The 14,928-nt window shown below is 37.8% G+C and overlaps 1 protein-coding gene across 1 annotated transcript in view; it reads left to right on the top strand.

Annotated features, from left to right (window-relative positions):
* Window positions 1-218: 218 nt before the first annotated feature.
* The window catches only part of SEL1L3 (SEL1L family member 3), a 33,311-nt gene continuing 18,601 nt past the window's right edge, over window positions 219-14,928 (top strand). The window contains exons 1-10 of the mRNA XM_009815053.2: window positions 219-675; window positions 2,265-2,391; window positions 5,212-5,333; window positions 6,636-6,751; window positions 9,499-9,554; window positions 10,568-10,700; window positions 11,149-11,281; window positions 12,026-12,172; window positions 12,594-12,799; window positions 14,365-14,544. Coding sequence (XP_009813355.2) covers window positions 405-675; window positions 2,265-2,391; window positions 5,212-5,333; window positions 6,636-6,751; window positions 9,499-9,554; window positions 10,568-10,700; window positions 11,149-11,281; window positions 12,026-12,172; window positions 12,594-12,799; window positions 14,365-14,544 — 1,491 coding nt within the window. The 5' untranslated portion in view covers window positions 219-404. The remainder of the gene's footprint in view (window positions 676-2,264; window positions 2,392-5,211; window positions 5,334-6,635; window positions 6,752-9,498; window positions 9,555-10,567; window positions 10,701-11,148; window positions 11,282-12,025; window positions 12,173-12,593; window positions 12,800-14,364; window positions 14,545-14,928) is intronic.

The raw sequence follows: 14,928 nt of genomic DNA, 5'->3' as shown, positions 1-14,928 counted from the left end.
TAAACCTCTGCTTGTGCAGTGTTCTGTTATTGCTGTGTGTATATTAGTAATCATGTAAACTTAGATTCCCTGGTTAACATGTTTTGTGTTCTGGGTTTTTTTTCCAGAATTTTGTGCCTTCCTTTGGAAAGGAGACATTACGGACAACGGCCGTTACTCCACAGTTTGAACAAAACATGGATTACGTGGACTTTATTCATTTAAACATTTTAGAAAAGAAAGTTCTTAACAATTCTGAGGTTTCAGTCCAATATTTATGTTCTAAGCCTTGTATCATCAACTTGGAAGCCGTAGCTTCCTCCGAATTCAGAACTGGTGTACCAGTGTATAGAAGGAGATGGAAGGATGAGAAAAACCTTTACGTTAGCAGAACTCGGCAAGTACACTTGAAATTTCCGAGCATCATGGTTTACAGAGATGATTATATCATCAGAAACTCAATAATAGTGCACAGTGTGATATTATATGCATGGATTAGTCACAAATCAGTTAGCAGCTATGACGTTGACCAGAATGAAGACTACCAGGATGCAGTTGCTAAGAATTACACTTTTCTAGAAGCAGTTCCACCTTTTGAACGCCCATATAAGGACCACAAAGTTTGTCTTCAGTGGGGTGCTGACTATTTATGGATGCTCCAGGCAAACAGGATACTTCAGTGCCCTCATGAAAGTGGTAGGTGTAATGTCACTTTTTTCCCCAAGGAAACTAATGGGACCCAAATAACATCTTTGATAAACTGTTAAAAATGCGTACCTCTAGTAAACAGTAAACGTTTTTTATATATATATATATATGATTTACTTGGCAAACATTGTTGAATACATAAGCTTCATAACTGTGGTGTTAGAGTTGCAAATGACTGAAGCCATCATGTCTTTCAGAGCTGGCTTGTTTCATCACAGCCAGCCTGGAGATTTGTAGCAGCATGGCCTTCTCTTTTCTAAGTGTATTCAACTTTGTTTAAAACCCGCTGATGTCAGTGGACATCATTCCTTTGTCTTCAGAGATAGTTGTTCAGTCCCTTACTGTGTTATTTCAGTGTCAGTCCTGCAGTTGTTACATACATACTTCTCACACAGGTAATCTACTTCTGCTTAAGGTGATGGCCACACACTCAGAAACATATTTTTAAATCTTTATAGTGCAATAAACTTTATAGTACTTCTTTTTTTTTTTCCCAAAATCATTATGGACAAGCACTTTTGTTTTAGAAATTAATAGTTTTAAATAAAACAAATGTGCCTTGCCAACTGTATAAATTACTGAAACTCACAACTCCACTTACTAGATTTTCTCAGAGTTCTGATTTATTTTCTGTCTGCGTATCTCTAGCTTTACAGCTGCTGACAATTCTTTTTGTCCTCAATATATATTCAAAGCAGAACCTAAAAGGAAAAAGGTTATTTGCTTCTAAAGGGTTCTCTCCTAGAAAATCCCATAATGGTATTTGTGTCATTTATTTTCAGTACATTGGCACGTAAGTGCTCTGCAGATGAACAGGGAAGCAATAATGTTGCTGCCTTCAGGGATTTTCTAAAATACATGTTGGAGACAGCATGTGATCTCTGACAACAGTGTGAAACATCTAATGTATTATCTAATTATATTATAGATGAAAACAGTATAACAAGAAATAGGAGGAAACATCATTTTATTAAAATTTATTTTTTAAAATAAGCTTGTAACAAATTGCTTGGGGTTTGGGTTTTTTTTTTGGGGGGGGGGTTCTAGGAAAGCTGATGATACATCATGGCCTTGAAGATCTTTTTCTTGTGTCTTAGCAGGGGCAGCTTTATCAGATTTATTACAGGATTATGCATATCAGTTAAGAACAGAATTGGTATCTATCCGTAAATACAGTATAAACTAGAGAGCTGAAAATGGAAAGCAAGTCCAAGAGCTGTGGAGTAATATTACGAAGGCATAACCACAGATACGATGAGATTTAAGCGAATAACATAATGAAGATTTCTTCCTTACTAACTGGTTCTTTAAGTATCTTAGACTTAAATGAGTCTGTTCTTTCCCTGGTTCTAATACCAGCTGGGAATGGACTCCATTTCACTTTCTGTGGGTTATTCGGTCCAAGACTGTAATGTATTTAAGAACAGTGAGTGAACTTGTGTTTAAGGACTTTTTGAAGGTTTGTGTTAATTTTTAATCTGTTGTGTGATTCAAATGTTTGACTGTATGAGCGTGAGCTAATTAATTAGTTATCAATGCTTGCTGTCTGGCAGATTAAGAAAGCTTGTATTTTGCAGATGGTGTCCAGATTGTGAACTTTATATATGCTTCCAGTGGGGAGAAAACGGGAATCGTGAAGAAATTTGAACAATTTGAAAACAGAGAACTTGAGACAGTCAGACAACATCAGATTGATTATCCCATGTAAGTATAGGCAAATAATTGAAGTGGGCTCTAATTGATTATTGAAGGCTATAGAATGTACTTAAACTCTTAGCCTATACCACAAATTAAAGGAATACTGCCTACTAATTTGAGAAAAGGCTCAAAAGGAAGCTAGTTAGCAGTTCCTTCTGTTCTCTGATTTCAGTTTTGGAGAGAATTAAGCTGAACCTCAGAAAGATACTTACAGTAGCTGTTAGTGCAGTGCTGTGTAAGAGATACCAATAGTAGGTGTAACTGAACTGGTTAGGTACAGTTAAGAGGGTAAGTTAGCTGTTACATGCTGTCGTGATCAGACTAGCTAGCCTGGGGTTTTCTGCATTACAAAGAGATCTGCATTTCACACATCATTTGCAGACCAAGTGCAGAGTAAGTTTTCTTGCAAGGGCAAGCAGTGTGGAGCAGCTTTTTCCCTATAAATTCACACTCTAGTTTATTTTGCAGGTGAGAAGCCCTTAGTGATAGAGTCCCCTGCCTAGATAATTCTTCCAGCTTGAGCTTACACTATTTCCTTCCATCATCCCTGTGTAAACTCTCCTAGTCGGACAGGAGTAAAACCCCTTAGCCCCTGCACACTATTCAGTTACAGAGGAATCACTCTGGGAAGCTCATCTTTCTCCACTCTTCTCCCCCTTCCCAAAACTGTCACAACTCTTTAGTCATATTTTGCAACTTTAGAGGAAAAAGTATACGTAGCGAGATATAAATATATCTCCCTTCCACCAGATGCTGGTACCCTGGCAACATTATTACAGAAATAGGAAATGATAGCAGGAAGTGGAACTTGCCTGCTGGTTTGTGTTTGGCCTGTGAGCACAAGAAGGGTGCCAAAGAAGACTTGCCAGATAGCACAGGTTGCATACAAATTACTAGCCCTCAAACTATAGCTTTGAAGGCATAAGTACAGAGCAATTTTTAGGTCCTGGCCTCTTCAGGGCCGGTGACAGCCTGGTTTGCACAGCCTGCAGCCCTTTGCTCACCAGTGCGGTTGCATTCTACTTTTGGTACTGAGGTGCTCAAGCTCTGGTTGAGAATATATGGTATGAATTTATGCAGCTGTTTACCTGCTCCACACGGTTCCACCCTCTCTTGCCTTTGGGTGGTGTCTCCTGTGTTAACATAAAGCATTGCCTGTGTGTTGTGATTGTGTGACAGCCTGGGGTAGCTCTGTTAAGAAGAGGAAGAGAGTTTTCCTTCAGCTCTCTGTATGTGAGTGATGCTTCCCTGCTGCACTAAAAGGCCAACAGAAGCAAATGGATCTAACTGAAGTTACTCATTTGACTTCAGTCAGGGATTTGTAAAGAAAGAGGACTGGAGATAGCTGTCATTTGAGGTAGCAACCAGTGGACAGCCTGTAGCAAGGATAGGCTGGGACTGTAAGGGACTACTTACGGTGTACGGCATTCTGCAGCAATGGGAGATGTGAAATGAGTCAGCATTGTCCCAAACACTGTCCCAAGAAATTTGTCCAGAACAGTTATGTGCTCAGTCCTGCAATCACGGATTAAATGGAGACTGCGGCATTTGAGTTTGCTATATTGCCAGAGATGAAAGATGAAAAGAGCGATATATAAGTGTAAGCAGTATTTCTGGAAGCACAGTGTTAGCCTGTAGGTCATAACAATCGATATACAAGCAATTGTGATTTACAAACCCTTCTAACTCACCCGTGTACCGTTTCTGGAGGGTATGGCATTATTAGCTATTTAAGGTGTAGACTCTATTGGGGAAAACTTCACCACCCTTGCTTTTTTTTTTTTGAGCAGGAGAGCAGGTGTTAGGCTTTCAGACCTATATTGGTTTAGTTTAGGAAAAGATACAAGGTACGATATGTTCAGCAGCTTCTTGAGAGAGAAGCAAGGCAAGCTGACCCAATTCTAAAGTATTATAAACAAATACTGACTTTTTTTTCTTAATGATAGAAATGCAAAAACTGAATAATATCTCCTAAAAGTCATTAAGAAGAGAGAACTTCTTTATCAGAGATTATAACAATTTTAATGCTTTGCTGGGTTGTACATTGGAGGTGCAGTTTTCAAAGGCATTCAGCATTGGCCTAACTGCTATGGAAATGATATGGAAATAAGTGGTCAAGTTTCTGTTAAGAGCACTGAAGCAGATTTAGTCTGGCACAGAGGAACTCCTTAGAATTAGATACTGTGGTATAAATTCTGCTTTTAGTGCATCAGCCAGCTTTGTACAGAAATTTATAAGTAGATAGTGTTGGGTCTTCAGCTTTTTATTTTGCACAGGCTCCACCTTTATTTATCCTGTGATAGTTCTGTGACAGCTATTCATACCTACCTGTACTACCCAGAGGCTGGATTCGTTTTTAACTGCTTCTCCCCAGCATGTTTTCACAGTTAGCATTCAGTCTAGAAGACACAGCTTAGTTTTTACTGGCTTCCACAATCAAGATTACAAGACCATGCATTTGAGGATTTCGTACTATATCCTGCATGCGGGAGGTTGGCTCCAAGTTGTCTCGGTCATGTTTTCAGTTCCCTATTGATGTGGGATCTGGCAGTAGCTCTGATCCACCATTCTGGAATTGATTCAGATAACACTCCCTTACTCTCCTCTCATGTTGTTACCACAAAAGTGCATGGTTAAAAGGAGATCACAGATCCAAGAGTCTTAAGTACTGTTGCTCTGAAGGTTTTCACTTCAGAGGACGTGTTCTGTTCTGAAGATTACACATGTGAAACAGGTTTGCTAAATTAAAGTGAAATGCATGCTGTTCTAATTGTACAGGGACACTTCTCATCAGGAGTGGATTTTTGTTTATTTTTGCTCATGCAGGTTCACCGTTTCAATGTGGCTATATTTACTCCATCACTGTGAAAAGGATCTGTGTGGTATACTCTATTTTATTGATCCGAAAGAAATGTATAGTACTCCTGCTGTATTTCTAAATGAGGAAGGTAAGGGATACTGTTAACGGCCTTCAGTCTTTATAGATTTGTGCTTAGGAATAACATTTATAAATATATTACCAGACCTGTTTTGTGAAACTGATCCCTTGCAAAATGCTTCTTTTTTACTATAATGTCTCAGTAGGAAAGTAGCTACTAAATTAATAGGGTAAAACTGAGAAATAGTTGCATAGTATCTAGTCTTGACTAACTTCAGAAAATATCTGCTTTGTCAGGAGAATAGACTGAATCTTACAGGTCAGGAACATACACTGGGATTAAACAGTCTTCTCTCAATGAACAACCTTTGTTGTTATTATTGAAGTATTATTTTAATGTTCTCAATTCTTATATACATACTACATGAAATTTTTTGAAAATTTGAAATAGCCTCAGAAAAAGTGCAGATGATTCAAGGTCTTGCCTATCTTGCAATGTTCAAGAAGCACAGTCTATTTCCCTGATCCAAAAAAAAGTTAAGAGGCTGCACTGTCTTAGTGTAGCAACAATGACAGTAGAGGAATGTTCCTGCCAGAAGACGGCTTTTCAGCCTCTGACTGAGAATGAAATTCAGCAGCTGGGGACTGGCTGGCCGGGTCCCAGAGGAAATAAGTATGCAGAGTTTTCAAAGTGCACACCTGGCTTTCTCATAAGACATTACATTTTTTCCCCTTCTTTGCAAGTTTCACAACTAATCTTTTCCTCTCTGTTATTTTTGATATTTCTATTTTCTCTGTTACTGGAAGTTATCAGCTTGACATGAGATTTGCTTGAAGAGGTTTTAGGGCCAGTTTTATTCTCAGTGTTAGACTAGATTACCATAATAACCTGTTCTCATCTTAAGAGCTCAGACCATGAGTCTAGCTTCTGCAGGTCCAAGTAGTGGAGGGTATAGTCATCTTGTACTTGATCATTGTACCCTCATGAGCTAGCAGTTAAGTGTTGTACCATTGTCTGCTGTTCCCCTCTGCTGTTTGCTGCAAGTCATGTCTGCTTTCTGGTGTTGGAGATCAACTGTGGCATCCTCCTTGTTTGCTTTATGTTTAGTGTGTTTATCCCTCAGATAGTTGGTTTTGAGTCTGCAGTTTCATGTGGGAGCCTGGGCATTAGCATCTGAGATGTGTAACTGAAACATGGAGCACATTTCCCTGGGATTCTGTGAGAGCTGATGTATGGCTTGGCGAGTGCCCAGATCTCTGTTGGTGGTGAAGAGAATGAAGAAGACTGTGAATAATACGTTAGGAAGCCCATTCTTAGTGTTGATATTTTTGTGGTGTTTATTTCCTTTTTCTTCCTTTGTTGCTCTGTTAGGTTATGTGCATATTCAGATGCATCTCATGAGAGGAGATGACCTTGCAGTGAAAACTAGCTTCAGCCTTCCTCTGAAGCAGTGGTTTCGACTGGATCTCTCTTTTAAAGGTGGACAGGTATGCATGCTGCTGAATTACAGCATCAAGGCTGAGATTTGTCTAACTTGATTATGCCTCTGGCAAACCCCTTAATAGCTGAGGCTGAGAGAAATACTGTAATTTGTACATGCTCACATAGCAAAAGAATGAAAAATCTAAAACTAGAAATTGTCGAGGAATGTTCAGACCATCTGACTTTGGGAAATCAATTTAGATGCTTAAAATAAGAGCCAAGAATTACTGTGTATTCAGTGGCTGTCTTGGCGCATGGTTGCTCTCCAGAGACTTTATAGACTGTACTGGCAACCAGGACTCCCGGCTTAGACACCTTACCTAGATACTTTGTTATGTGGTGTGAATAGCTCTGAGGGACTTTGCACTTGGAGGCTTAGGTGGTTTTATCATTCTGATATGAAAATTTAAGTGTCTGGGCTTCTGTACAGTAGCATGCCTCTTGCCTAGATGTGTTAGCTAACAGGACGCGTGTGCAGTTTCCAAGTTTTGCATATTTGACAAAGTGCATAGGATTGACTACCATTAAAAGACCAAAAAATATTGCAGTATCCCTGTGTAGTAGATAATATACGTAATTTACATTTTAACAAATCACAATTGTTTTTTCACAAAACTTTCCAAAAGCAGCCCTGAAAACACAGGCTCACTGCCCAAGTTCTTGTCTTAATCTCCAGCTATTAAGATATTAGGGTGTGAAAGTAATGGAAAACCTTAGTCTTCTATTTCTCAACTTCTTTCCCATTGAAAACGGTTCAATAGATTACATTCTGAATTGTAAAAATAATTGCTAATTAATGGCAAGAACAACTAAGCAAATTTAAAGTATGAGGTAAATGACTGATAACGCTGAAACAATGCTGTACTGAGAGATCAATGTACAGGCTAAACTACTGCTGTTCCTTTTGCACCCCACCTTTTTTTAATTATGTAAGTGGTGAGCAGATTGATTGTCTTGCAAGAAAATCAGGTAGAAACGTGTATTTACTTTTAATAGAATATGCTTTTAAATATATTGTTAAAAGGAAAAGTGAAAGAAGTGTTTTATAGAATCAGAACTGTCTCTTTCTGCATGTTTAAATTGTAGTTATAATTTAAGTTCAGGGGAAAGGGAAGATCCTATGGATTTTGAAGCTCAACTTCAGGGGCAAATGTGAAAGTTACTGTCAATATTAAGACAGGGTATATTAGTCTTGATTTGTTGGAAATTTGAGGATTGCTTCTACGATTAGATTAAGAAAAAATATTCTTCCATCACAGAGCAGAGTGAATTTATTCAGGTGTGAGATAAAACCTATGGTCAATAAATTTCCACTTCTGGACAAAATAAGGGAGCCATGAAGAATTTAATGAGGACTCTTGTGGAAAAAGAAGAAGTAGGACCAAACTTAAAAAGCATTTCAGTACTTAGAGCCATTCTCTGGAACAGATAAAGCTGTGGTTCAGTTCCATCTTATTGACATGTCTTCCTGTAGTAAGTTTTTAAATGATACGACCCTCAAAAGGTGCAGAAGAATCTCCTTATTTAGGCACTTTGTGTCCAAAGAAAAGCAACAAAGCTGGTCAAGGGTCTAGAGAACAAGTCTTATGAGGAGCAGCTGAAGGAACTGGGGTTGTTTAGTCTGGAGAAAAGGAGGCTCAGGAGAGACCTTATCGCTCTGTACAATTACCTTAAAGGAGGTTGTAGAGAGATGGGTGTTGGTCTCTTCTCCCAAGTAACAAGTGATATGACAAGAGGAAATGGCCTCCAATTGTGCCAGCGACGGTTTAGATTGGATATTAAGAAAAATTTCTTCACTGAAAGGGTTGTCAGACACTGGAACAGGCTGCCCAGGAAAGTGGTTGAGTCACCATCCCTGGAGGCATTTAAAAGACATATAGCTGTGTCACTTAGGGACGTGGTTTAGTGGTGGACTTAGCAGTGTTATGTTTGCGGTTGGACTCAATGATCTTAAAGATCTTTTCCAACCTAAATGATTCTATGATTATTTCAATTCCATTAATTTAGATACATTTAGTCCAACATGATCTGAGACAAAATATATAAATTAGGGAAAGTTGAGAAATTGAGGCATTCAGAAGTTAAGAGCCATATTTTAAGAGCATCTGAAGATGCAGATGAATCTGTAAAAATACCTAAGCACTTGAGAAAATTGTGCAGGGTTGTTTTGTGAGTCCTTAGGCAACTTTTTACAAAACCAACATGTATGAAAATGTTATCTTGTCTTCCTTCTCAGGCATCTGAATTTCTTTAACCATTCCGGTACTGAAAGTCTACTGAAAGTACATCTCCTATAGAAGTAGGAGTTGAACGCAGATTTTTTTAAATCACGGCATGTTACATTAGCTTTATGGCCATTCTTCACCTATAAGCTACAATTTCTTGAGGAGATCAATATTCTCTTCATTTAGCATCTCTGCTGTATAAAAGCAAACCAGCTACACTTTGGAAGCATAAAAGCTTCAGCAAGGTACAGATGTCTTGTAACTGAATACAGGAATGAAATAGCTGAAGTAGGCAACATCTGTGCTATTTTTTCTATTTTTCATTGCTGATGGTTGGCCAGGACAGATCAGTGCCAATGCTTTCCATTAAACTCTTCTGACGTATATCGGATACATGACACCATCCTCTTCAGTGCAGAGGACATGCAATAAGCTGCAGCTGTAATCTTCTGAACTATGAGTTCAAATGGCTTAATAAATGTACCTTGTAATATTTTGTTTATAATTAATATTTTGTGTTCTTTTAGATAGAAGTAAGCAGCGTTGGGAAGAATTTGAAAAGACATCATCATCAGTCTTTTACGTAAGCAGCATTTTCCCCTTTGCTGAGTAATATGTGTGTATGTGTTCAGATATGGAAAATGGGAGAAGAGCACAAGTTTGTAACTGAGATTCCAAATGATTTTCAAAATGTCTGTTGTCTTTTTCCACTGTATGCTTTCAAAAAACAGTTTGCATTACTGTGCTTACATTGAGCATGAGCTGAATAATTTTGTTAATGTCATGAGCTAGCTGAGTTAACATGCCATGTGATCTAGTACTAGAGTCTGATAACCCTCGCTAAAAACTGATTGGAAGGTCAGTGGCATTAGGGTAAGTCTTCAAATGAAGTCTTGGCCTTACTGAGGTCAAGGGAAGTTTTGCTGTTGCTGTGAGAGCGCTAGGATTTCACCGGTGAAATTGTTACCTGATTTGCTTAGGTAGAGAGCAAAATTTCTACCAAAAATGTTCTTGCTCTATCCTTTATTCTAAGCAACTGAATAATTTTTTAAAATGGATCTTTAATTGTTCTCTTTCACTGTAATTTAAGATTGATGCTTTCTTCTGCAAATAATTAAAAAAACCCAACTTTTACTATGGAAACTATGTAACAGTAAATTGCTTGGCAGACTTCAGTGTTGTTCATTCTGTGTTATGGTTTACAAACCAGAAATTGTAAATTTGTAGTTGGTAACTCTAGGAGTCAGATAACTTAAATTTTCATATGCCAATTTGAGAAAAGTGCAAGGGAGAGGTGGAACTGAAATCATTGAGGTTGTGTAATGATGCATAAAACACCAGAAGATACCTGCAGGTCAGAAAAATAAAACACCCTGCTGGTTTAATATGTTTGTAGACAAGGGATTTGCTAAATTTACTCCAGAATTTATCACACTAAATTGCAGCATAGATTTTGAGAGTAAGCAGATGAGAAAAGAAAAAGATACTGGCAATGAGTTTAAGGCTGTCAGCTACGGAAATTCTGAGATACAAATTTCTTTTTTTCTTTCATAGTACCTCTTGATAGCCAGTTTACTTCTTTTTCATGTTCTCAAGTTTTAGGGAAGATTTCTATTATGATGACACTGCTGGATACTTTGTTCTTGGAGGCAGTGGATATGTAAATGGTATTGAAGCATTCTTTGGACCTGTGAAATACTATCGTCTCAATGTGTTGGAAACAGAACAGGTAAACAAAAGCAGTATTTGGAAATGTTTAGGAATGTTTAGGAATGTTAGTTACCACTTCAAATGCTAAAAGATAAGACTTCTAGAAGGGAGTATGCAAAGCAATGTTCCTATATCTATATTTAAGTAAGGACTCATTTTCAGTATTGCTTTGTTTCCCAGAGTTTTTGATGATACAGTATTGAACACATTTGATTAATTTATGGTTTTGTTGAAATCAACTTTGGAAATTCATCCATGGTTTCTTGGATTGGGCTGACTGTTTAAAGTCATAGTCTATTGAGGCCAGCATCAGGTTGTCTTGCACATTAACATGATGTGCCAGATAAGCTGATCGTAGTAAACAATCCGTTTCCTTTTGTTATTTGCCTACAACACTTCTTTCTAGGCAAGCATAGACAACAACAGATACTGTAGATGCCATTTATCCATCATTTGCCTTTTTATAGATTTCTAACCCTCTCCATGACAAAGAAACGGTGGAACAAATTGAACTCTACTACGAGAGATGTATGGACATTCAAGAAATAGTTTATGAGTACAGATATATTGTAAGGCAAGGCGAAAAAGCGCAAAGACATTGTAAGTGTTGATCTATGAGATACGAATTTTAAACTGTCATCTTTGGAGACCTGTTTTCTTTCCTTTTACCAGACTCCGGATAACTATCATCAAAAGTAAACTTAAATTCAGCCATAACAAGAAAAAAAACAATTTGAAGAGTTTAGCCTTGTTACTGGTAGCTAAAACTGTGTGTTTGTCCCTGCAAAGACTTTTGTGCCATGGAATACAAACTTCAGTCATGTTCTTGATATTTCTTCTCTAATAAGACAGGTGCATAAAGGGAGAAAGAAACACTTTCAAGCTTACATGTAAGCTATTCAATTGCCTTTCTTCTGTTTCATTCCCAAATGACCCTAAAGGCACAAGTAATTTAACCTCTTTCCCAAAAATGGGTGGTTTTTGCTAGACTGTCTCTGCCACAGCTGCCTAATGTGCAGTAATTGACAGGTTTATACCAAAGCAACCACTTTAGTGAAAGAAGAGTAACATAGCTTAAATGTGTGCTGAAAACTAGCTTATGTTTCCAGTTAAAATTTGATCGCATGCATTGTGGAAGTGTGGAAGAGAGTAGAAGAAATATGGATTTGTAAGTGGCCTGTGCTAGCTGTATGAGTTTTTAGCACTACTTTGTGGTGAGGATGTGCTCATCTTGTCCATGAATTTTTAGTTTACCCTAGAAACTTCTTTTTTATTTCTACCAGAAGCTTGTTTTAAAGACCAGCGAAGTCAGCTTTCATGTCTTAAATCTGTTGTTTTCACTAGGTTACTATGAAAACTATTATTTGGAGCTGATTCACAAATATGGAGAAAAATCCAAATGTGATGCCTTCATGTGGGGAAAAGAGTTCAGGGAAAAATACCACACTTTGTTCAAACTGTTACAAGAGATGGATTTCAGTGCTCCGGATGGTAATCATATTTTATTTTATTGTTCTTAAATAACTCCACAATATGTGTCATGTAAGTTAGTATGCTTTGACTTCATGTTTTATAAAATTTTTTTCATATCCGCTAACTTAATAAAGGAGTGTCATGAGGCTTATATGTTTTGCTGCAAATGAAGGATGGCTTATTATGTAAAAGGAAATAGAGATACCCTTACGTTTCTAGTGGTTAGTTACTTTGTGACAGTCTTTTGGATTTTTATTTACCCTTCCTATTCAATAATACCCTGTATCTCTAGGAATTTTGGCTGTCTGCATTGAGAATACCATTCAGCATGAGAAATAACAGATTCTGTCTCAGTCCCATTAAATTAAGAAGGGGAAATCAATTCCTGATTTTAACTCTTGCAATAACTGTGAGTCCTATGTTTTATTTTTAGTGTTAGAAGATGGAAGTGGTACAGTTCTAGAAGTTGGCCGGAGGATATTTGAGAAGGTTGCAAAGGGTCTGTCCGGCGCCAATGGCCTCAGCAATGTGGGCTCCTCTGTCCCTCTCTTGGTGGATTCTAGTTGTTGTGGATACCATAAGGCTTCCTATTTCCTTGCAGTTGTATTTGAAACAGGGCTTGGTGTGTCTGTGGATCGTGCAAAGGTAGTATATTTAATGTGTTTGGTTATGTCTGTGAAATTAATTACCTTTAAAGGCAATTTAGAAATGGGATGAATTTATGATCAATTGAATTTAAAAATGTGAAATGGCCTCCAGATCCTTGCTGTGGTTGAAGGGATTCCCCAATACAGCTACTCCTAAATAGCCCGATGGCAGTGAAGTCTTTATGAAGCCCTGATGGTGGGAATCTTTATCCTGCTCATCCAGAACAAGGAAATCAATGATTTAGTAAGACTTAAAAATGGTGATAAAGTGAACAGCATGGAAGATACTGCTGTTCCCAGTCACTGAGGAGGTAGGATGAGGTAATAACCCTCGAGTCACCTACAGTCATTTGTCAATGGGTATGAAAAAAGTCTCACGTTAGGCAAATGTCCTAAAGTGGAAAGGTTGCATAGTACAGTCAGGAAAGAAGTCCCATTTTACAGTGTGCAAAAATGTGGCACTGAGTATATTATGGTCAAATGATTAAAGGTAACCAAAATAGAACACTTTTCTTTTGGAAAAAAAATTGACCATGCTTCAGCTGAGCAACTGCAGAGCACGTGAACTCCTGACCTCTTAGGCAGGTCGCAGATAACTGAAATGTTTCCATGCACTTCCATTCCAAGGTCAAGTAAAGGGGAGATGTTTATGTATCGCTGGAAGAGGGCTACACTGAAATTGCCAACAGATATTTAATTGTGATATAATAGCGTAATATAAAATTGTCATAAAGAATAGATCTGCCTAATGTGGTTACAGGATACTAAATCAGAAGAACCCCTAAGAGGCTAATCTGAGACCAAGCTCACTCCAGTTTCTGAAACACAAGAAACCTTAGACAGGAGCCTTTTTATACCCTAATTATGGAGTATACCTAATGCTAATTATGGATGCTAAGTAATTTCATTATTGGATCTGCTTCAGATAGTGTAGGAGGTAATTTAATATACAGTGCAGGTGGGACACCACTGTTTTTATGACTGTGCAGGTGAAAAATAATAGTAGTGCTGAAAATGGTTTTGGCAAATGTGTGGTACCTAGACTATTTCTAGCACCAATTAACGTGTATCTCAAGGGAGCTTTGTGCTGAAACCTTGTCAGCCACAAGTCCCATCCTTCTAGTCCTGTCAGATCCTTAGGGTAAGATTTTTCAAGTGCTGTTTGTTAACTTCCATATGTTTCCACTGAATTCAGTATGAAAACTCCAGTTGACATCAGTGATACTAGTTAAGTCACTGCTGGGTATAAAAAGTGTCAGAGTATAATTAACACTATAATCAAGCGGCATTAAAAAATTGCTGCAAACTTAGTGGTGGCAGAGTAAGTGCAATACTTGACAAGTATTTAGAGAGTCCAGTTTTTCTTTCAAATCTTTCTATACATATAGAAGATATTTTAACTACTTCAGCACTGTGATTGATGCCATAACTGTGTTTACATGGTACAGCTAGGATATCAGCTACCAGTATGAAGACTGTTCCCTGTAAATCTCCACCAAAGTGTTAAACTTGTGAGATGTGCAGTGAATTCACTTTTGTTTATGTCTTGTTGATTTTTGCCAGGGGCTGCTGTATAGCTTGGTTGGTGCTCAGGGGAATGAGAGACTTGCTGTGATGAATCTTGGCTATAAACATTACCAGGGCATTAATAACTATCCACTTGATTTGGAGCTGTCGTATGCTTATTACAGTAATATTGCAATAAAGACATCGTTGGATCAACACACTATAAAAGGGGAACAGGTAAAAGAGTTATAAGTGTATCTGAATTTGTTTTCTGTGAAATGACTTTTCATGTATTAATATTAATTATGTGGCCAGAACATTTTTGTCTTGATTTACAAACATTAGCTCATCTGATTGATGAACCTGCCCATGGCAGGGATGTTGGACTAAATGATCTTTAAAGGTCCCTTCCCCACCCAAATCATGCTATGATTGTTACAAAATCCCCCAAATTATACGTAGGTGTCATTAGTCCATTTCTTAGCAAGGGGGAAACCAAATCAAAGTTAGGCTCAAATCCTCAGAATTGTCCACATGCCTATCTTTCAGTAAAGTCTAAGTCTTATTCTTGGGCCCTAATTCCTCACTCAGATTTTTAATTATTAATGTAATTGGATGTGT

The sequence above is a fragment of the Gavia stellata genome, chromosome 5 (assembly GCF_030936135.1).
Source record: "Gavia stellata isolate bGavSte3 chromosome 5, bGavSte3.hap2, whole genome shotgun sequence".
NCBI classification, from domain to species: Eukaryota; Metazoa; Chordata; class Aves; order Gaviiformes; family Gaviidae; genus Gavia; species Gavia stellata.
Note: the sequence above shows the minus strand (reverse complement) of the source record. Positions and strands in the feature narration are given on the sequence as shown.